Here is a 20,893-nt window from a genome sequence, read left to right as displayed (position 1 = left end):
TTTACTTTTCCAAATACATATTTTTACTACATCTAGGTATATAACAAAACTATAGGAAAACAACAATGACATAGAAAAAACTCTTTTTCTTTGGGAAGGACATAGAAAAAACTCAGAAAAGCGAGGGAACACCTGTTTTTTCCAAATCGGAGGACCTCAGGGACCAAAATGCAAGATGTGAGTCCTCGGGAAACATTTTTATCCATGGGCGCCGTCGCTTCGAACAACAGAATGCCAACTAAGGGGGCTTAAAATTCCTGTCACATAGAATATTTGGACATATGTATGAAGTATTAAATATAAATTAATTACAAAATTAATTACATAACTTGCGACTAATTTACGAGACGAATCTTTTAAGCCTAATTAGTCCATGATTTGACAACGTAATACTACAATAAATATGTGTTAATGACAGATTAATTAGACTTAAAAAATTCATCTCGAAAATTAATCTTTATTTATGTAATTAATTTTATAATTAATCTATATTTAATGTTTCTTATTAATATCTAGATATTCGATGCCTGAATTTTTAGAACGACCGAACAACCAAACACTCCCTAGAAACACAAGCCAAACCGAAACAGCCTTCCGCCGGATTGGAAAATACCAGATGCTACCAGCGCTACTAATCCAGCGTTTCCCACCGTAGGAATCTCTGATTAGCGCCTCAATTAACGACCCGTGTCTTGTTGCACAATTATATAGCCACCATTTGAGAAGATAGGGGAGGTGGAGCAGCCAAGAACGCAAGGAGGGGAGGGGGAGGGGGAGGGAGAGAGGAAAAGATTAGGAAGGGGAGGGGGATAAACTGAGGGGAAGCCAAGAACCCCAGGAGGAATCAATCGGCCGGATTGCACCCGAGTTCCTGGCCGATTTTTTCTAGCGATCGGATCGAAGCAGTCCCATCGCTGAAGGAGAGACCCGATTCCGTTCGGCGGCCATGCGGTTGATTTCTGTGTTTGGTCTGTCAGGTAGGCTGGCGTGTGGCGTCTTGATTTATATCCAAGTAATTTTGGTTTGGATTTCTGCAATTTCTCTTGTCGTGTTGGGCTCTGTTCAGTTATTTGTGGCTTTGTGGTAACTTGGTTTTATTGCCCCGATCGATAACAAAGCTGTTATTGTGTTCGCCCAAAATCTGTGCTTCCTCCTTTCTTGCGCTTATAGCTGCTGTGAAGTCCCTCCTTTAATCGAACTGGGGTTCGCCAGTCCGAATGTGATTTTTGGTTCATCTTCAGTTTTGTTTGTTTCGGGAGTGCTCACATGGTGAACCTCTACTGTCTTGATTTATGTGTAGTAGTGTATTTCATGATCTACTATTGTTTAGTGGATATTGATACAACCGTAGTTGGCTGTTCACTTACTATTTCTGAGCAAGTAGAAGTTCCATAAGCTGACAGTTTCCTTTTATGAACTGAATGAAGTAATACTAGCTCATGGCATTAATGAGCTCAGCTGTATGGTGAAGTATGTAATGGTCTTCAATTTGCTTTCTGCAGGACTGTGATGGGCATGGTTCATCCCAGGTTCCTGGTTGCTTGCTCAGGGTCCAAGTTGTGCTTCATCTCCAGTTGCCGCAGTAGCAGCACAAAAATGATGATATGCTTTCTTCAGAGGCGTCCGGAGTGTAGTTCTACCCTTCCTATATTGATTGAGTTCAGTATATGATTCTTGGACATCAGTTGGTATTCTGGGGGACTGAAATACGGATTCTGAAGGACACAAAAAGTACGAATAACTACATTTTAGGTGCTAATCCAAACTAGGTTGCGATGGGTTTACCCCAACCTTCGACAGTCAACGATGATGCGCCAACAGCATTGCGCACCTCTATTTCTTGTCCTCCAGATTTTGGAGGAGTTAGTGCCTGCGATTTGGATGGGCTTCCTGCGGGAAGCTCTAGCAGCAGGGTGCTTTCGTACCCATTGATAGGTGATTTTAATAGAAAGACCACATTAGATGGTCCGAATGAATCAAATGGGTATTCTAAAGACAATCATGAATTTGAACATGCAGACCTCCGTGGACTAAATATTGATTCAAGGGATGGAAATTCTAGATCTTTTCCTAAATTGGTGCCTTCTGTCCACATGCCAGCAAGAAGGTTTGTGGGCTTTGATTCTGGTTGTGGAGGTTCTGATGGAACAGAAACGAATATGGTCGATTCATGTTTGGTCAACAGTAATTGCAATTTGCCATTTGATCAGCATGAACTCCAGGCAAGGAAAAGACTGCTCCCTCCATTGAAAAATGTGCTCCCTAAACAGTTCAATGGTGATATGCTCAATCTTTCTTCTGGTGATTCTAGATTTAGGCATTCTGATTCAGCAGATAAACTATACAGTACTGGCTCCCAAGATAATAAAAAAGCCAACACAGGATGCCTCAATTCTTTTGAAACACGGGATACTCCAACCTCTAGGTGCTCCAGCTGGAGCCCAGAATGGGATGTTACTAGGAGCAATTCTAATTCATTCACTGATGGTCCTTTACTTGGGAGCAAGGATTCTGTATCCTGTTATGATCATCTAGCAGCTAGTGCACACTCTCCGCTTTCTCTGTCTCCTCTCAGCCCTAAATATATGAACAAAATTAAGGTGACAGGATCTCAAAGATCTATAATGAAAGATCTTGAGAATGACTTCCTAGATTTAAAGGAAACTGGAGGTTCTGACAGAGCTAGGATGCAGGAGGTATCAGAAGGAACTAACTTGTTACATGATGAACTTGAAGTCATGACACCTAAATGGAGTTCATTGAGAAGATATAGAAATTGGGGCCCTGAATCTTCCCCTACATCCCCTCGAATTGGTTATGGTCGGAGTTTGTCTTTGCATGTAAGGAGGTCACTCGTTGGCTCCTTTGAGGAGTCCCTTTTATCTGGTCGATACTCGTATGGAAAAGACAGTCAGGTCTCTAATTTCTTGTCTACTTACTAAAATGTACAGGGCCCTTGATTGTTGAGAATTTGATTCCATTTCCCCTCTGAATGCAGACAATTGATGGTTTCTTAGCTGTTCTAAATGTCACTGGTGGTAGTTTCTTCCCCACAACTCAGAAACTTCCATTCTCAGTAACAAGCATCGATGAGGATAGCTCCTTATTGTACTATTCTTCTATTGATCTTGCCGGGAGGTTTCCTTCGAATAACAGCAAAAGCCCGAAGCTCCAAAGAAGCTACAGTAATAATGATTCGCGATCAGCAAAGAGTCGTTTACGCATCCCTGTTAAGGGTCGCATACAACTGGTACTACACTGTTTCCGATCCCTAACATTAATATTGTTCTGACCTTTGACCAATTCAATTTTGGTGAAATCATTGTTCTTTATCTTGCACTGGTTTATGCTTTTTTCCTCATTTGAACTCGTTCATAATCAAATATCTATACAAGCTACCTGGATTGACAAGGCCTGTTGACATCAGAAATTCCTTGATGATGGAGTTGTCTGCATTTGCATTGATAGAATTGTTAGCAGCTGAGATAAAGCACAATTAAAGCCTCCCTTGCTGCATGAAATTTATACAGACAAGAGTGCTGAGTTCTTGCATATTACTGAGCATTTCTTTCTTTTTTTTATAAATATCCTCCCCTCAGTGTTATGTCTATAGGCATTAGGTTATTTCTCAAAAGCTTCATTTAGTTTTCTTTGTACCTTACTGCATTACACAAATGACATTTTAATTTCACCCCTTCCATTCTTTGCAACTTTACTTCGAATAATTTGGTTCATGAACATATGATCTGTTACGTATATCTGCTTACTGCTGGGATCTCTAGGCAACTTGGACAAAAGATTCTTTGTTGTTTGTTGTGGGGGAATTCCTCATAGCACTCAATAAAGGCAAAGATTTACAGGATCTGATTTACACATCTGCATCTGCGCACATTTGGGAGTTGTATTCTGTGTTTCTGTACAATTGAAATAAAAAAGTATATGACTTTGATAGGTGGTAAGCAACCCAGAGAAGACTCCACTTCATACTTTCTTCTGCAACTATGACTTGAGTGACATGCCTTCTGGAACCAAGGTACAAGAATTACTAATATTTTCCATTATGTTTTATGACCTTGGACTAATATTATTCATTGCATACTAAAAAGACTGAATGTTTGAAGGGCGGGCCTGGTGCAAGCGGTAGAGTCTTACCGCCTGTGACCGGCAGGTCCCGGGTTCGAGTCGCGGCCTTCTCGCATTGCACAGGCGAGGGTAAGGCTTGCCACTGACACCCTTCCCAGACCCTGCACAGAGCGGGAGCTCTCTGCACTGGGTACGCCCTTTACTAAAAAGACTGAATGTTTACCGCATGATCACCTGTTTACCTAATTTCCTGTTGACCCATATGTGAAATATGTATGTGCATCCTTTTTTAATGACTGAGCAAATTTCATTTAATGGGTTGTTTGCTAGCCTCAAGCCATTTTGTATGGGCTTTAGTCTGGTGTTTATCATGTGTATAAGAGATCAGTATATGTTGCAAAGTATTACACTATATTAGATCTGCCAAGTGATTTTCCCTCAACTAAGTACTGGAAAAATAAGCCAATTTGGAAATTGGCAGTGCATGTAGTCTATTGTTTAATGTGTACCTGAAAGTATTTGAGAGTTTGAGGCCTGGAATGGACATGCTTTTACCTTCTCAGAGGGATCAAATGCTAGATTTTTTGAGTGCTGCTTTATAAATCTCAATGACTAGTTTTTGCTTTTGCTTTCTATCATCCGTTCTCATCTTGTTTCTCTTATTGTGTAACGAGACAGACTTTCATGCGGCAAAAGGTCACACTCTCCCCCTCTGTCTTACCCTCTAATCCAGTGGAAGAAGGAAGCAAGACTTGCGATGTTAATGTTGGCCCCAAATCTTCTCAGTCAGTTTCATGTGGAAGTGAACCTAGTGAACGCGGAACTCTATGTTCTGAATGTAATCAGCTGATGGCTCGATACCAAATAATGGTTGAATCCAAACTGTTGACTTTGAGTCGGTGCTAATTTTTCTGTTTGTCTTTGTAGGCTGCGGCGGTGGACAGAACTGCAACTCGAATGACGAATCAGAAAAAGGAGATCCGAAAGCAAGATGTCGATCATTGGATAGTGATTCTAATGAATCAAATAAGTCTAGTTCTCCTGGAAATAAGAAAGACCATTCTGATTCTGATGGTTGCTGCTGTCAAATGAATAAGTTTGGCATAGGAGAGAAGAAATCATGCTGCTCACCTTCTAAGATCAATGATACTTCAGGTGGAGCTGCGCTTCGCTACGCTTTGCACCTGCGATTTCTGTGCACCTCCAAGAAATCCTCGAAATCAATGCTTCGGTGCAAATCTGATCCATCATCGGCACCATATAGCAACAATAAAGTACCCGAGGAAGAGCGGAGGTTCTATCTCTACAATGATCTTAGAGTTGTATTTCCTCAAAGGCACTCAGATGCAGATGAAGGCGAGGTACACAAAACTTTCGATGTTGTTGAAGTTTGTACCTTTTCATTTGTTCCTTCCATCATCAGTCAGAAATCGGGTCAGTTTACTTTTCGTTGGATAAAATGCATGTGCTTGATAATTGATATGATGTTCTGTTATTTACTATAGTTGACGTTAGACCATCTTTTTAGTCTTCCTTAAAATCATTTCGAAATGATTATTCAAGCTTGCTCTAATTGCCTCTCCGTGGCAATCAGACTATTCCTTGATTGTTTCTTGTTCTGTTACGGTAGAATTTAATTTAATGTGACAGGTTTCATCTTTGTTGCAGCTGCGTGTGGAGCATGACTTCCCCGCCGATCCCAAGTACTTTGACATAAGCAACTGATGGCTGATGGTTACTATGCTCCCATCCCATCTCATGTATAGCTTGCGCTGCTGCTGCGCACAAAAAGAATCTGTAAATATTTTACCATGACTAACTTGGTCACCAGCCATTTCCTCTTTTCGCCAGCAAAAATGTACAGGTTAATGTTCCAATAAAATGCATCATTTAGTTCTCCTTATTGTTTTGCTTATATGTTCTTTCCTCCTGATTTCGAGACCGTCGAGGGCTGTGTTGTCATGTTTCTGAACACTAGCTGTCATTTGGCAAAACTGAAATGCTGAACTGATCAGAAGTCATGTCATCCAACTGAGAATTCGGGCTTGTGACTACAGAGTTCCATTTTGGCAACTGAAATGCTTAGGTGTTCGGAAATTATGTGATCCAATTCTGAATTGGGGCCTGCAATCACATAGTTCCCACTTGGCAACCGAAATGCTAGTGTTGAGAAAACGATCTAGCTGTCAGGATTTGGGCCTGAACCTCCTGCTCTGGATGAATGCTGGAGTGGTGAAACTAAAAGGCACGAATGTTATTAGAACATTATTAGATTCAATTCACTAGAAGCTTGAAACATTAGAACATTATTAGATCGGTAATGCTTTGTTTAGGGCGTTCGGAAGTCCCGTTCCCATCGGATGCATCTAACCATCCACACGGACAAAAGCTCTGCTCGCCTCGCTCCGCACACGCCGCTCGCTCCCTCCCAGGCTGCGCACCCTCGCCTGCCAGATTCGCCCCGCGCGCTGTAGTGGATAGACGGTGCCGAGGCGTAGGGCCACGCCACTGTCTTCATCGCCAAGCTCTTCAGCCGCGTTGGCCCTGTTTCCTCACCGCTATCCTCGAGCCGCAGCGCCAGGTAGGTCTGCCGGATGGCGCGCCTCCATCCGACTACCGTGGCCACCTCCACCTCGCGGGGTGCCGCCAACTGTTGTCGTGGCTGCTTCCACCGCGTCGGGTGCCGCCATCTGTTGTCGAGGCCGCCTCCACTGTGTCAGTTCGGCGCATCGTCTGCGCCATGTTGCGCTGAAAAAATGTGTGTTGCAAACATATATTTTAGATGTTTTAAAGGTATGTTGCAAGTGTTTCATGCGGATGTTGCAAAAGTAAATCGAGATGTTGCATATGTTGCAATGGTCTGTACAGTATGTTGTAAGCGTCTGTTTCCAATGTTTCACCTGTTTTTCTGACATATGGTGCAAGTGTGTTTATTTGGATGTTGCATATGTTTCACACGTATGTTGCAAGTTTTTTATTTGGATGTTGCATATGTTTGCAATGGTTTTCAAGTTTTTTTTTTCAAGCGTTTCAGACACATGTTTCAAGTGTTTTATCTGTCTTCTTTTGTATGTTACAAGTATTTCATCTGGATGTTTCAAAAGTAGATCGAGTATTGCATCTCCTTCCTCGCCTTCTGCTGCCTTGCCTTGGTGTCTCACCTTCTGCTGCGTTGCATCCTTCTTAGACCGTGGAGGGGGCGCGGTGGGGGCCGGCGGAGGGGGGCGCCGGGGGATGGCGGCGCGCATGCGAGCACATGCTCCCTCCCTTCCGTTACGCGGGTAGGTAAAGCTCTGGTTCACTTTTTCTGTTTTTTTTTTGTTATAATACACGGGATGCTGAGATGGGATGCTTTGATTGGTGGGTCTGGGACTGAAAATTGGGCAACGATTTGAGTGGCTGGGACTAGGGATGAAAACAGATCGGATACGGACGGATATCATCGATATTATATTTGTTTTCATATTTCTGTCCGGATTCAGATTCGAATACGGATAGTGTCAACTATGTCGGATAGGATACGATTGGATATCGACATCATAAATATGCGATTTGAGTATTCGAATACGGATACGGTATTGGATGTTGGATATCCGGACTCGGATACGGACAGATCTCAACCCCTCTAAACGGATTTGGTTTCGAATATGGTCGGAAAATATCCGTACCGTTTTCATCCCTAGCTGGGACTGATAACTGCGTCCGGACACGCTGTCGTCGCTGAATGTCTGGACGCCAGTGCCTCCGTTATTTAGGGCCTGTTTGGAACGCATGAATACAAAACAAAGGAATGGAAAAAAACACAGGAATAGAATAGAGCAAAAAGTAGAAAACTACGGGATTTGAAAACACAGGAATAGAAACTTTGGGGTGTTTGGATCACAGGAAAACAAAAATGCCACATGTGCCCAAGAACCAGGTTCCATGCTTGAGAACTTGACAAAACATTGTAGGAATTTTTCCTTTAGGTTTCCTTAGATGCTTTTTTCCCTACGTTTTGTGAAGCACGGTTAGTCTTTCCTTTGGAAAGGAATGCAGGTTTCCTTTGTTCCAAACAGCAAATTGAGGAAATATTCCTATGGAATTCATTCCTTTGATTTTTCTTTGGAAATCCTCCATTCCAAACAAGCCCTTAAGGTTCAATTCAACTCCGAAGGACAGGAGCACATTTTATGGTGGGGACGCAATGGGTCAAGACGATTTCGAAGGCTTGGTGTCGTTCGTGGGCTGGCAAGCCGCTGTTTCGGAAAGGAATGCAGGAGAGGGCCATGTTGTGCACCGCCTAGCGGTGATGGTCTGAGAGCTTGGGCCGGGCCCCACTGCTACTTGGGCTGGGCTATATGACACACTCCAATGCAACCAAATTACGTTACGTGCTGCGTATATCTTGTTCTCCGACAGCAGTATTTCTTCGGGCATGCCCTTATAGCAGATCCATTTGCAATTTGCATAATTGCATTGCAGGGAAAAAAGTTGCAACATTTGCTAACACGATCCCAAGATTCTCAAACATCATCTTTGTGTTTATTTAAATCTACATACAGGATCCTACGTGGCATCACCGTCACTTGGAGATGGGAGAACATACGAGTACGAGAGAGAGAGAGAGAGAGAGAGAGAGAGAGAGTCCAACGTTCTCAAAGGCATTCCGACAGATAGACACGTCTATCTGTTGTACTTCATGCATATTTTATATATATATATATATATATATATATATATCTCGTGTGTATGCAGGCGCCGACATTAGCTGCTGTTGTTGGCGATCATCGCACGTACACGTACGTACTCGTGCGTCGGCGACGGCGACGACGATGACGATGGAGCTGGAGTCGCAGGTGGTGGTGGTGGAGACGACGACGAGGGCCGCCACCGCCGCGCACGTGAGGACCACGGTGGCGCTCCGGCTGCTGGCGTTCGCGGCGTCGCTCGCCGCCGCCGTGGTCATAGCCACCAACCGGCAGGACCGCTGGGGCATCACCGTCACCTTCAAGATGTTCGCCGTCTGGGAGTACGTATATAGATTATTAGTTCATCGCTTATATATCGTTGGGATCTGCTACCTTCTTGCCATCGATGCATGGCAATTGTGGTAGGCAGACACTGACCGGCGATTATCCATCGCGACGAACTGAAAACTTGTTCATCGCAGGGCGTTTGTGGCGATCAACTTCGCCTGCGCCGCCTACGCGCTGCTCACGGCGGTCTTCGTGAAGAAGCTCATCAGCAAGCACTGGCTGCACCACATGGATCAGGTACGCATACGTATACGTATACGGTTACGTTGTTATTCTTCTGTTCATCCATGGCTGCCATCTAATCGAACTGTACTCCTATCATCGTCTCCTCCGTCTCGATCGCTAGCTGACGTAGCGTGTGTGCCTGTTGGCTGCGCATGCAGTTCACGGTGAACCTGCAGGCGGCGTCGACGGCCGGCGCCGGAGCGGTGGGGTCGATAGCCATGTGGGGGAACGAGCCCAGCGGGTGGTACGCCGTCTGCCGCCTCTACCGACTCTACTGCGACAGGGGCGCCGTCTCCCTCGCGCTCGCGTTCGTCGCGTTCGTCGCCCTCGGCGTCGCATCCAGCCTCTCCCGCTTCCCCAGGGCACCCCGCGCCGGCACCCAGATAATTAGTAATTCATCTTGATTAATTTCTTCGCGACACCACATGCAACAGCTATACGGACAGATGATAATACTATATGTGTATATACTAATATACATATACATGTTTGTTAGAACTTAGAACTAGACAACTAGTGCAATGCATGTGCGTACATATTCGTCTCCAAACAGACAGCATGGACATGTGCCCTACATACTAAAACATGACTAATTAACATAATCAGGGATTCAAGTGGTGGTAACAAAACGGCCGGACATAACAAAACAAAACACTTCACTGCAAACTCACGCATCAGACGCTCCATCGTAGCTAGTAAGACCACATGCATGGTAAATAATCAGTACTGTATGTAAGCTACATATTTCTGTTCTGATGATGGCAACAGCTAGGGGAGGGGGGGAGGGGTTCGTCTCTTACAAGCAATACCGTGCAATCTCTGGAGTTGACTGCCCAATGGCCACAATTGCTTCAGCGCAAAACTCGGCTCTCTTAACACTGCGTATCGATTCCGCGATAGCATCCTTACCACCTCCATTGTTATTGCACGTAACGCAGGCACACAGCAAACTCGGTCTTCACAGACCATATGGCTGGCTCATCCACCGTAACCGGCGTTCAGCGGGTCGACTTGATGAACCGCCCTTTCACCCGCTTCCTGGTGTCCGCCCTCAGCTTCCTCGACTCGTACCGGATGTGCTTCTCATATCTACACACAGGAATGATGGACAAACATGTGATGAGTAAACTGTAACAGTCTGTTCTTAATACTGCGGAAGATCAAAGTTGCTGTCAGCAGCAGGAGGCAGGTAAGGGTCAAGATCAGTTTATCTATCCGTGCCTGCGGTTCTTCTTCTTTTCCCTGTACCGCTGCATCGCGCTGTCCCTGTTCTGTGCGAGCGTCTCGCTGTCGATCCTCACGGCAGGCCTCTCAGCTGCGGGGGCGTAGACCGTTTGCTCCCCGAAGGAGATCTCCCTGGTGAGTGCTGGTCCTGAAGTGGGTACATGGTTCCCGGAAGTTGTTGGTCCATCCATCGTCGAGGCACAGGAGCTCAGCTTCCGTTTGTTGCTCACGGTGCTCACCTGATGAGGAGCAAAAATTCAGCTAATATCAGAAGCCAGCCATGCTGAAAATTCTACTGGACAGTGTCCCAGAGAGAGAAATTATCTTTGAAAGGACTCAGATAGAGAATTGTGGTACTCTAAAATGATGCAAAACCAAGAACATGTGGTGGGGCGTTGTATGGCGATTTTTAGTGACAAAATCGGCCTTTAATGTTTCATAAACAGACAAGATGCCTCCATGACTTGGTGGACCCGAGGATATGTATGGTGGCCCATAACAATCCTGGCGAACGAAAACAGCTCAACAGGTTCATACCATTTGGGACCATATTGAGTCCACTTCTATATGAATAGCCCTTTAGAAGATAAGATCTATATCCAATTATGAGCATGACTGCTTGAACGCATTCAACAGTAAGTAGTGCATCAACATCAGCAAAAGCTGGGTTATGCTGTCGATGGAGCAGCAAGTGGTGCATCAAGCTATCAAACATGTGGAGCATCTATATGTTCTGTAAACATACATGTGCTTTTAGAAGTTTTGTATACTATTCAGGAAGCTGATTTTCAGTATTTTATTGATCTCGAAGCTTTGATCAATATGTTTTTTACCCAAGCAAAAATTTATCTTCAAAATACTGTCTAGTTTCCTTAGCTCAAGCCAGAGGACTTCATCATAGAAGCTATAGCTAGCTAAGTATTTCTTGATGGGCCAAAGTTGTGGTACAAACTTGAGGATGATGCTCATCTATACGAATGGCATCTTTAATCAGAAAAGTATTTGGTCCATTTGACTTTGCTCCTCTGCATTTAGTGCTATAGTGATAAGAAGAAAATATTTTTTTTCGAAAAGCAAAGAAAATAAGAAACTACGATACGTGTGAGATAAGTAATGCCTTCACATACATGGCAATCTTATTCTCTATCACATCACATGGGCTACAGGTTAACAACACATAGCTGACGCTGTTACTACAGTGAACTTGCCACATGTTCTGGATAGACAGCCGCACACCAAGCAAGCATCCTTTAGGGTACGGAAAAAAGGGGGAGAGAAGACTTACATTTTTCGATGACAACTGACAGATATTAGAGGACGTGGTATCTTCGGCAGTTGAGCAGTATCTTGAGTCATAAATATCTTCCAGATCTTTCATTGTCCCCGAAGAAATTTCCTTAAGCATGTCACTATAACTCTTAATCATAAAGCCTCCATGGTTAGAACCATATCCAACTTCAAGAGCAGACTTCTCATCATGATCCCTTGACCTTCCCAAATTGAAGTCCCATATCTGCCACACAAATAACAAGCAAGCAATCAACTGCCTTGCATTCCCTGGCAATAATAAGCAGACTCAAACATGAAATTAGAATACAAGTTGAGGATTCTGGAGCATCCACAGCATGAAGTACATGATTTTTTGACACTAAAACATGCAATCAGAAGTTCAAATAATTAATATTGCAATTGGTGCATGATTGTTGAGCAGACTTATGTGAAAATATGATCCATTTCGTATCTGAAAAGTCAAATACGATAAAAAATTCTGAATAATAGTTAGTAGTGTGAAGTCATGTGCAACACACTTTTCCACATCAAGATAGCAACGCTTCTTCAGAAAGGTACGCATATTTGCAGCGTTGCTAAAGGAAACACATTTCTTCACCGGCTCAATTTGTGCATTCATTGACTCTAAAACAACAGGTCCGTGAACCTTTTGCAACTACAAGCTCTCTGTGAAAAAAACTGAACCATAAATGCGGAGAGCAGGAAGATCAATTTTATCTCAAGTTATTTACTGAAAGCTACTGTGAGCTTGATCATTCTGTTCTCCTGGCTGAAAAAAACCTAGGAAAGGAGACGAAGAGCCATGAGAAGTTCAGAACCACGGATTTCTCTACCTGGTCATCTGAAAAAGCACAGGCTTGTAAAAATCGAGGGCCTTGGAACCGGCACCTATAAATCAATATGGAGCGAACAAATCATTTTGATCTACCCACGCACCCACCCGAGATCTTGATACAAATTTCTTGGTCTTGTTGATATACAGTATGGCTAGGAAGTGCAGCCAATTTGTTTTGTACTGTTAGCTTTGTTAAACGAAGGGAATAATATTTCACCACCATGTAATGTTAAATCATGTGTAAGGCCACCGAACTGAATAATAAGGAGAACCATTTAGCAGGACAGTCAGAATTCAAATTGACCAGAAAGATTGGGTCTGGAGAAGGGTGTCAATGGCAAGCCTTACCCTCGTATGTGCAATATGAGTAGACCACGACTCGAACCGGAACCTTCCGGTGACAGGCGGTAAGACTCACCCGCTTAGATCAGGCCTGCCCTTCATTTTATACAAGTAGGAGTACTAAAAAAATGTTGTTTTTTTTTTCCTTCTCCTTTTCATTTAACATCGGGTGTTTTGTCTTGAAATTTACCTGGGTGGGCGGCACTGAGGGCTCAGCGCAGTCCCAGAGCAGTTGTTCGTCGTCATCAACCACCCTGTCGGCGCCGCCAAAGAGGTCGGCGCAGTTGGCGGACGCCATCATGAGCAGGGACGTGTACGGCAGAGGCACCTCCTGGGCTGCGGCGGGCGGAGGATGATGAGACGGCATCGCCGCCGCCGGGGGCGCCATCTTGCCAGGTGGCAAGCGTCCGCCGGATGCCGCGGAGGTGCGGCGAGGCGTGCGCGGGCTCAGATCCGAGTGCCGGTGCGCGTGGGCCGTGTCCGCCTCGCGGCGCGCCATCTCGGCGAGCTGGTCGGACAGCACCTGCCCCCTAAGCGGGCGCCCGCCGACGGCGTCGGGGGCTGGCACCCGCGGCGGGTCGCACGGCACGTACAGGTCGCGCAGGTCCGGGTCCACCACCCCGAGCACGGAGTAGTCAAGCACCGAGAGGAAGGGGTCGTCGTCGATGTCGCCGCCGTCCTTGTCCTCCGCGCGGCCGTGACCGTCGTCGCCGACGGCCGCGCGGCGGAGGTCGAGCCCCCATGACGCGGCGAGCTCGGCCGCCGAGGGGCAACCCGAGAAGCCCTCGACCGGCACGCGCGCCGCCGCCGCGGCGGTGTCGCAGTCGGCGCAGAGGAACGCCGGGACGGCGCCCGGGACGGGGGAGACGCGCGCGGCGGCCGGGCGCGCGGCGCACCCCGCGCAGAGCGGCGCCCGTACGTGCTTCCTCGACAGCGCGTTGGCGGCGTGCACGTGGCGGTCGCACGCGACGCAGAGGCGCGCGGCGTCCGCGCGGCAGTGCAGCGCCGCCGCCGCCTCCCCGCAGTAGTCGCACGGCCACTGCTGCCCGCTCGCTCCTCCTCCTCCCCCGCCGCCACCACCGCCGCTCTTCATCTCCCACGCCGCCACCAACCGGGAACCAACCTATCCGATGAACACAGAGAGAGGGGATATTTATATATTTGCCACCCTTACGATTGGCTCCTACGGACTTGCCAGCTTTAGAACGGCAATTATAGATTTGCCACCCAAATCACGATGGTGCTACAGATTTGCCCGTTTTAACGTCGTGGCAGTACACCTCAGCTTGCCACGGTGGATTGGCTTAGGAAAAAGACCTCCCTATCCTCCACTCTATGCTGTCAGCCACATGCTTCTCGAGTCGTCCCCTTCCCCCGTTCTCCACCCGCGACGGAAAGGGGAGCAGGTCCGCTCGCGGTCGCCCGGAATCCCGCGACGGGCAGAGGAGAAGCCCCGCGCGACCGGCGCCGAGCCCTTCGTCCATCCCGAATCGTCCTCCTCTCCCGTTCGCCGGTCGCCCGCGCCCTTTCTTCCCCGTTCTTCTCCCGCGCCCCTGCTCTCGGCTGCAGCGGCTGGTACGGCGAGGTGGGCTGCAGGACGGTGGCCGGAAGTTGACCCCGATCTGCACTTCCACAACCCCGAACCCAAGCAGGTTTGACCACGCACTTCCCCCACCCTCCGCCCCTCGTTGGCCCTCTTATTTTGCCTTCGTTTACCGAGCTAGGGTTAGGGTTGAACATTGATTTTTACTGCAATTTTGGTTTGTAGGTGGGTGATGTAGCAGGCGTTGGATCCTGATCTGTGACCATGGAACCTGATGGCTGCCCCCCTTGGTGAGTCTCTCTATTTTCACTGTAGGGAAGACAGTTGGACTGAGTTACATGGGGTACTTGGCTAACAATGCAATGTTTTTATGTTTACATTAATGCCAGGATCGAACCTGGCAATGCATTTAGGCTAGTTGTTAAAATCGTTAAGTACACTGCTGTGCTTGAATATGATGGGCTTGTTGAAATTGTTGACCAAGAACATGAGTTGTGGCTAGATAGGAGTGTTGGGTACAGTCTAGCTCAGTTTCATGATAAAATTGCTACGAAGATTATATGGGGACCAAGCCAGACATTGTCAATTTGGGTTTTGGACAGTGATAGTGGCTCTGAATGGAAAATTAGAAGGGATGAGCAATGGCAGAAAATGATAGAGGAGAAATGGGAGGAAAGGATGGCATATATTACTGTTGAGGTTACTACTAAGGATGGATATGAGACAAACAACAGTGGTATTCCTATGTCTGATGTGACCAATGTTGATGCTTCTTATGCTGGAGCTAATTCAGAAGGAATGGCTGATACCTGTACATCTCCAGCACAGGATGGTGATGAGGCAGTTCCAGTAGACTGGGCTACATTGACTATCATCCAAGAGGAAGCTGAGGATGGTGAGGCAAATGCAATAGCTGATGAGGATGTTGTTTATGAGGCAATGGGGTTCCAGGAAGCTCATGAGAAGGCCGAGGAAGCTGCTAGAGAGGAAATTCCTATCCCTACCATCTCTAAGGAACTTGAAAGAGAGATGGAAGATGCTGCAATTACTGTTGATGACACAGCTCCTACTGAGCCTATGGAAGATTGGGATAAGGAATTTCCGGATATGTCAGTTGGCATATACTATCCCTGTATGGATGACTTTAGGATGGCGGTAAGGCAACATGCCATTGTTAAAGATTTTGAGCTTGGGACAGAGAAGTCTGACAAAAAGAGGTTCAGGGGATTTTGCAAGGCAGTTGGCTGTCCTTGGATTATTAGAGCTAGGACTCAACGTGATAAGAGTGTCAGGGTACATTTTTGAACCAATTATTTTGTTTTGTAAGGCAGTTGGCTGTTCATGCATACTTTTTTTTGTTTGACTTGAGTTGGTTTCTAACATTGTATGTTTTGTTGTGCAGATTCAGATCAACAGTGGTGTCCACAAGTGTCCATCAACTAATAGGGTTGTTACCAACATGGCTTCTATTGGTTGGGTTGCACAGAAAGCTATACCTCTATTGAAGAAAAAACCAAGTATGGGGGCTGCTGCAGTTAAGGAGTTTCTTGATGACAAGTACAAAATTGAGACAAGCTACCAAACTGTGTGGTATGGGAGACAGAGAGCAGCAGACAAACTATTTGGTAAGTGGTCTGATTCTTATGATTGGTTGTACAGATTCAAAGCCGAGGTAGAGTTGAGGTCACCTGGCAGTGTTGTAGAGATAGACACAGTCACAGTTGATGGGAAAGTGCACTTCACTAGATTTTTTTGTGCCTTCAAGGCTTGCATAGATGGATTCTTATATGGTTGCAGGCCTTACATTAGTATAGATTCCACACATTTAACTGGAGAGTGGAATGGACAAATGCCTGCAGCTTTAGCATTAGATGGGCATAATTGGATGTTTCCACTAGCATTTGGTTTTTTTGACACTGAAACCACAGAAAATTGGACATGGTTTATGGAACAGCTAGGTAAAGCAATAGGGCCCCTGCCTAGGTTGGCTGTTTGCACTGATGCATGCAAGGGGCTTGAAGCTGCAGTCAAGCAAGTGTTTCCATGGGCTGAGCAGAGAGAGTGCTTTAGACATTTGATGGAGAACATGAAGAAGTACTACACTGGAGAGGTTTATGCAAAAAATATGTGGCCTGCAGCAAGAGCCTACTCTCCACACAGGTTCAAGTACTTTTTTGACAAGGTTGTGGCAGCAAGCCCAGGAGTAACAAAGTGGCTAGATGACCATCACAGTTTGTTGTGGGCAAGAAGTAAATTCAGTGCAGACATCAAATGTGATTACATTAACAACAACCTTGCTGAGAGTTGGAATGCTTGGGTGAAGGACTTGAAGGATTTGCCTCCTCACTGCATGGTAGATGGTATAAGGGAGAGGTTAGTGATACTTTTTGCCAAGAGGAGGAGGATCTCCAGGGCCTTATCACCTGGAATACTGCCTGCTGTAATTCACCAACTCAATGCAGCTTCCAAGGGTCTAAGCCACCTGAAGGTCACCAAAGGCTATCCTGAGCAAACTGAAGTGACTGAGATGTATAAGGATGAAGAGGTCAGAAGACATGTTGTTTATTTAACTCAGAGGGCATGTACTTGCAGAGAGTGGCAAGTTACTGGAAAACCCTGTCCACATGCACTAGCAGTCATCACAAGCGTAAGGCAGCCAAGCATGGGCAGCTATGTGGACAATTACTACTCTGTTGAGAGGTTCCAAGCTGCTTATGATGGAATAGTAGCAAATATTACAGACAAATCTCAGTGGCCTGAAGTAAACAAGGGATTTCATCTGCATCCTCCAATTGCGAAAAAGAGAGGGCCAGGCAGGCAAAAGAAAAACAGGGCCAAACCACCAGCTGAGAGAAGTGGGAAGGCAACCAGACAAGCCTTATGTAAAGGATGTGGTGAACATGGGCACAGGCAAGGTAGCTGGAGGTGTAGCTTGACAGGAACTAAGAAAAGGTAGGAGCAACACATTTTTTCTTTATTATTGCTGTTGCTGTAATGTGCTAAAAATTTCACTTTTTTGCTTGTAGGAAGAGAACTAAGAAGACTAGTGTGAAGCCTGGGAGGAAGAAGAGCAAGACAGGGGACATCCCTGCTCCTAAACAAGCCACTCCTAGGACAAGGCTTGCAGCAGCAAGGGAAGCTGCAGTGAGGGCAAGGCTGGAGGCAGAAGAAGCTCAACTCAGAGCTTCAGCAGCTATGGAAGCCGCTGAAGCAGCAGCAAGGGCAGCCAACAGAGAGCTCCCTATTGAACTTGTGCCTATAGAGGTTCAGCTAGCAGCTCCAGGAACCCCATCAGGTCCAAGCACCCCATCAGGTCCAAGCACTAGGAGGTATAATTACTAGGATTTTTGTAAACATCCAGTGCACTGCTTGCTGTTGTAAACACCCCTCACTTTCTATTTTTTTCAGGAGATTATTGTTGGGTGCAGCTGAACCTCTTCCAGAAGGAGAGCTACAAGTTGTGGAGGCCGTGCCCAAGAAGATGACTCCGAGGAGGAAGCAGCTAGCCTCCAAGATCAAGAAAACATAAGACAAGCCAAGGCCGTGGAGATGAAAAACAATGACTTTTGTGGATTCCTAGTGTGCATTGTGGTCAGAACCTGTTAAATGGCATTAGTGCTCTATATTTGTCGGCCAGAACCTGATAAATGGCACCTTATGTACTTTTGTTGGTCAGAACTGTTAAATGGCCATTGCTTTAGCTATGTGTCACCTAGAACCTGTTTAATGATTCTATGTATGGCTGTTATGACCAAACTTAGACATCAGTGGTCTCTTTTAGCTAATGTGCTTGCTGTGTATGGTACATTTCATATATATATTTGGTACAATTCATGTGTGGCCATGATGATGCTGATTTTTAATGTACAGTGGTTGTCGAATTTATGTACTAATATATGTATGCAAATTTGTGACCATGATTAGCATATATCATGTCGAATTTTTACTGTAGGCTGCCTCCTGTAGCAAATATATGTAGAGCACGTTGGTTGGCTGGTTGGAGCTGGAGCACGTGGCTTTTTTTTTTGGAGCACGGTGGCTGGTTAGAGCTGGCTGTCCTAATAGCCTAAGGGGCATGGACGTCTTTTTCCCCGGCCGATTCACCGTGGCATGATGACCTGTACTGCCACGAGTCCAAAATAGGCAAATCTTTAGCACCAGAGCAATTCAGATGGCAAAACTATAATTCATATTCTAAAGCTGGCAAGTTAGTAGGAGCCAACCGTAAGGGTGGCAAATATTTAAATATCCCCAGAGAGAGAGAGGGAGAGGGAGAGGGAGCACAAAGCCCGCGCGCACGTGGACCACGAGGCGCACGATACCGAATCGCTGGGGCCGGAGCAGCCGACGCCGACGAATAAAAAATGGCGAGAGGCGAAGGCCAACGGAGGGTTTGCTTGCTCGCGACTTCGCAATAAGCAGCAGCTGCGGAGACGGGAGTTAGGTGGGGGCCGATCCGCCACGCGCCGCGGAACAGCGGACACCTCCCGCTGCCCACGTGTCAGCCAGGGGTCAGCCGGACCGGAGGTGAGGTGGTGGGCCGGCCCCGGGCGGCAGCGGCGGTGGGGGCTGTCGGAAAATATCGCCGCCCGGCTCGTTGCTGAGCTGGCGCGGCGGGAGTGTGAGTGGGGAGTGGGCCATGGCTGGTCCGTACTGCAAGGCTTCGTGGTGGGGGCCCACCAGATTATGGGCGATTGGGCCGGGCGGTGGATGGACGAATGGATCGGTGGTGACCCTGAGCCGAGCTGCCGAGCAGGATCAGCAGGCGTAGAAGGCGACCATGGTTAAAGGTTAACTAACCTCCTCAGTCCTCTCAGATACTGAGCTGACAAGTGACAACAGAGACACTACTGGACACGTAGTATTAGGCATGGAGGGCGTCCCTAACACTGTCTCCAATAGAGGACATATACGGGCATTTAAATTCAAAATGAGTAACAGAAGATTCAAAATTAGTCTTCAATAAAGTAACTATATCTTGTATTTTGAGTGTTATTGTTGAAGATAGTCTGACCGCTAGCTATTTGGCTAGCTATTCTGATATGGACATACTAAAAGTTCAGAATTGAATGAGAAATATGTAGATACGATAGTATATAGAAAAATAAAAATAAATAAAATAAATTTTACTTTTGTCTCTTACATCTAAGCTAGTTACCTAGCTAGCACCGTTGCAGACGTCCCGAGCGCTGCAATTTGACACAAGATAAGGCATTGCTCATTTGTCACGTCTCAAGTGAAGTGATTTTACTTGTTTGTAATAAAAGAAACAGGTGAAGTGATTTCCATCTCACGCACATGCATGACACAAACAACACAACACGTAGGAATAGGAGTAGGAGTAGTGTAGCCGAGGATGGATTAGACAAGCTAAGCTAGCTATAGCTAGGAGTAGGGCAGAAAATCAATGGATCTCCCAACACGGATCGATCGCCCATTGGATGGAAGAGAGACATCGATCAGCACATGTAGCATGCATGCTCTTGCCTAACCCACTGATGACCGGCACACAACTTTTCCAAGCTATTGTCTAACTAGCCAATTGCGACCTTGACGCGTTATTGTCAACTTTAATTAATCTCTTTTTCCATCCGTGCCTCACCTTTCAACTGTTGATTGGCCAGGCGCACACAGGGCGGAGCCAGGATTTGAACATAGGGGCAGTGCAAACCGGCAACAATCATATGTGTCAAAATACATACACGATAAAGATATACATAACATCTAAAAAAAACATTTGTGTTACGATAAAAAGGAGCTGAAAAACTAAAAAAACGAAGGAACATATTTAATTAGCATCCAGTCTCTAACTTCACCAGATCAATCTAATTCTTTGGCCAGAAAAAGAACCACGGTAATAATTACAAATAATAAAACGGGGCAAAATTAATTAACCCTAGATCCTAAACATTAAGTAGCAAAAAATCGGTCACTTGTCGTTTAGTCTTGAACAAAACGGTCACTTAAACGGGTATAGTGGTCATTTAAACAGGTTAAACAGACAATTAAACAGAAACATCGTACCACTGTGTAGCATTTAATTGTTGAGTACACAAGCTGCGTTTAGACGAACAGGGATGGAAACATAGACGATAATAAAGATGACACGAAGACCAATGGTAGATAATATAGATGCTACCGTAGATCAATTCGGAGGGATCAAACCAGCAAAACACTTTATTTTCAATTAACTAGCTAATTAGAGAGTGCGCTAGGGGACAAACTAATGTTTGATAGGCAGCTATAAAAATAAAAAGAGATGAAGAAAATATTAGGACCTAATTTTTATTTATATAAGATACCGTTAGAGATTAATATGGAGTAAGAATAGAA

General features: G+C 45.8%; 4 protein-coding genes across 5 annotated transcripts; 3 read left to right on the top strand and 1 right to left on the bottom strand.

The window, feature by feature from the left end:
* Positions 1-528: 528 nt before the first annotated feature.
* On the top strand, positions 529-5,986 carry LOC136476918 (uncharacterized). 2 transcript variants are annotated; one of them, XM_066474901.1, is made up of 7 exons: positions 529-977; positions 1,503-2,840; positions 2,999-3,250; positions 3,953-4,033; positions 4,762-4,921; positions 5,011-5,444; positions 5,752-5,986. In XM_066474901.1, exons 2-7 carry the CDS (start codon positions 1,776-1,778, stop codon positions 5,806-5,808), a joined length of 2,049 nt encoding a protein of 682 aa, XP_066330998.1. In that variant the 5' UTR covers positions 529-977; positions 1,503-1,775; the 3' UTR covers positions 5,809-5,986. The 2 variants fall into 2 exon arrangements, with proteins under 2 accessions (XP_066330998.1, XP_066330997.1); XM_066474900.1 differs by having other exon boundaries at positions 1,503-2,915.
* Positions 5,987-7,961: 1,975 nt separating this feature from the next.
* Positions 7,962-9,869, top strand: LOC136476921 (CASP-like protein UU-1). The gene is made up of 3 exons (XM_066474903.1): positions 7,962-9,094; positions 9,236-9,338; positions 9,485-9,869. The coding sequence occupies exons 1-3, from the start codon at positions 8,658-8,660 to the stop codon at positions 9,728-9,730; spliced, it is 786 nt and encodes a 261-aa protein (XP_066331000.1). The 5' UTR covers positions 7,962-8,657; the 3' UTR covers positions 9,731-9,869.
* Positions 9,870-10,015: 146 nt separating this feature from the next.
* On the bottom strand, positions 10,016-14,198 carry LOC136476919 (zinc finger protein CONSTANS-LIKE 14-like). The gene is made up of 4 exons (XM_066474902.1): positions 13,208-14,198; positions 11,836-12,063; positions 10,548-10,789; positions 10,016-10,415 (listed from the first exon to the last, which is right to left on the bottom strand). Exons 1-4 carry the CDS (start codon positions 14,108-14,110, stop codon positions 10,325-10,327), a joined length of 1,464 nt encoding a protein of 487 aa, XP_066330999.1. The 5' UTR covers positions 14,111-14,198; the 3' UTR covers positions 10,016-10,324.
* A 626-nt stretch (positions 14,199-14,824) lies between these two features.
* LOC136469555 (uncharacterized) lies at positions 14,825-18,206 on the top strand. The gene is made up of 6 exons (XM_066467703.1): positions 14,825-14,850; positions 14,950-15,853; positions 15,963-16,185; positions 16,588-17,512; positions 17,587-17,889; positions 17,969-18,206. Exons 1-6 carry the CDS (start codon positions 14,825-14,827, stop codon positions 18,087-18,089), a joined length of 2,502 nt encoding a protein of 833 aa, XP_066323800.1. The 3' UTR covers positions 18,090-18,206.
* The last annotated feature ends 2,687 nt before the right edge of the window (positions 18,207-20,893 follow it).

Source organism: Miscanthus floridulus, chromosome 8 (genome assembly GCF_019320115.1).
Source record: "Miscanthus floridulus cultivar M001 chromosome 8, ASM1932011v1, whole genome shotgun sequence".
NCBI lineage: Eukaryota > Viridiplantae > Streptophyta > Magnoliopsida > Poales > Poaceae > Miscanthus > Miscanthus floridulus.
Note: the sequence above shows the minus strand (reverse complement) of the source record. Positions and strands in the feature narration are given on the sequence as shown.

What these genes read in the sequence shown, in the direction of transcription:
- LOC136476918 (XM_066474900.1), top strand. Translation starts at nt 1,776, where the DNA reads ATGGGTTTACCCCAACCTTCGACAGTCAACGATGATGCGCCAACAGCA. An exon ending in TTAAGGGTCGCATACAACTG is followed by an intron (nt 3,251 to 3,952) that starts GTACTACACTGT and finishes TGACTTTGATAG; the next exon opens with GTGGTAAGCAACCCAGAGAA. An exon ending in ACATGCCTTCTGGAACCAAG is followed by an intron (nt 4,034 to 4,761) that starts GTACAAGAATTA and finishes GTAACGAGACAG; the next exon opens with ACTTTCATGCGGCAAAAGGT.
- LOC136476921 (XM_066474903.1), top strand. Translation starts at nt 8,658, where the DNA reads ATGGGAGAACATACGAGTACGAGAGAGAGAGAGAGAGAGAGAGAGAGA. An exon ending in AAGATGTTCGCCGTCTGGGA is followed by an intron (nt 9,095 to 9,235) that starts GTACGTATATAG and finishes TGTTCATCGCAG; the next exon opens with GGCGTTTGTGGCGATCAACT. An exon ending in GGCTGCACCACATGGATCAG is followed by an intron (nt 9,339 to 9,484) that starts GTACGCATACGT and finishes CTGCGCATGCAG; the next exon opens with TTCACGGTGAACCTGCAGGC.
- LOC136476919 (XM_066474902.1), bottom strand. Translation starts at nt 14,110, where the DNA reads ATGAAGAGCGGCGGTGGTGGCGGCGGGGGAGGAGGAGGAGCGAGCGGG. An exon ending in CCTCAGTGCCGCCCACCCAG is followed by an intron (nt 12,064 to 13,207) that starts GTAAATTTCAAG and finishes TTTGTGTGGCAG; the next exon opens with ATATGGGACTTCAATTTGGG. An exon ending in GTCAGTTGTCATCGAAAAAT is followed by an intron (nt 10,790 to 11,835) that starts GTAAGTCTTCTC and finishes GCTCCTCATCAG; the next exon opens with GTGAGCACCGTGAGCAACAA.
- LOC136469555 (XM_066467703.1), top strand. Translation starts at nt 14,825, where the DNA reads ATGGAACCTGATGGCTGCCCCCCTTG. An exon ending in AGCAGCAGACAAACTATTTG is followed by an intron (nt 16,186 to 16,587) that starts GTAAGTGGTCTG and finishes TTGAAGCTGCAG; the next exon opens with TCAAGCAAGTGTTTCCATGG. An exon ending in TCAGGTCCAAGCACTAGGAG is followed by an intron (nt 17,890 to 17,968) that starts GTATAATTACTA and finishes TATTTTTTTCAG; the next exon opens with GAGATTATTGTTGGGTGCAG.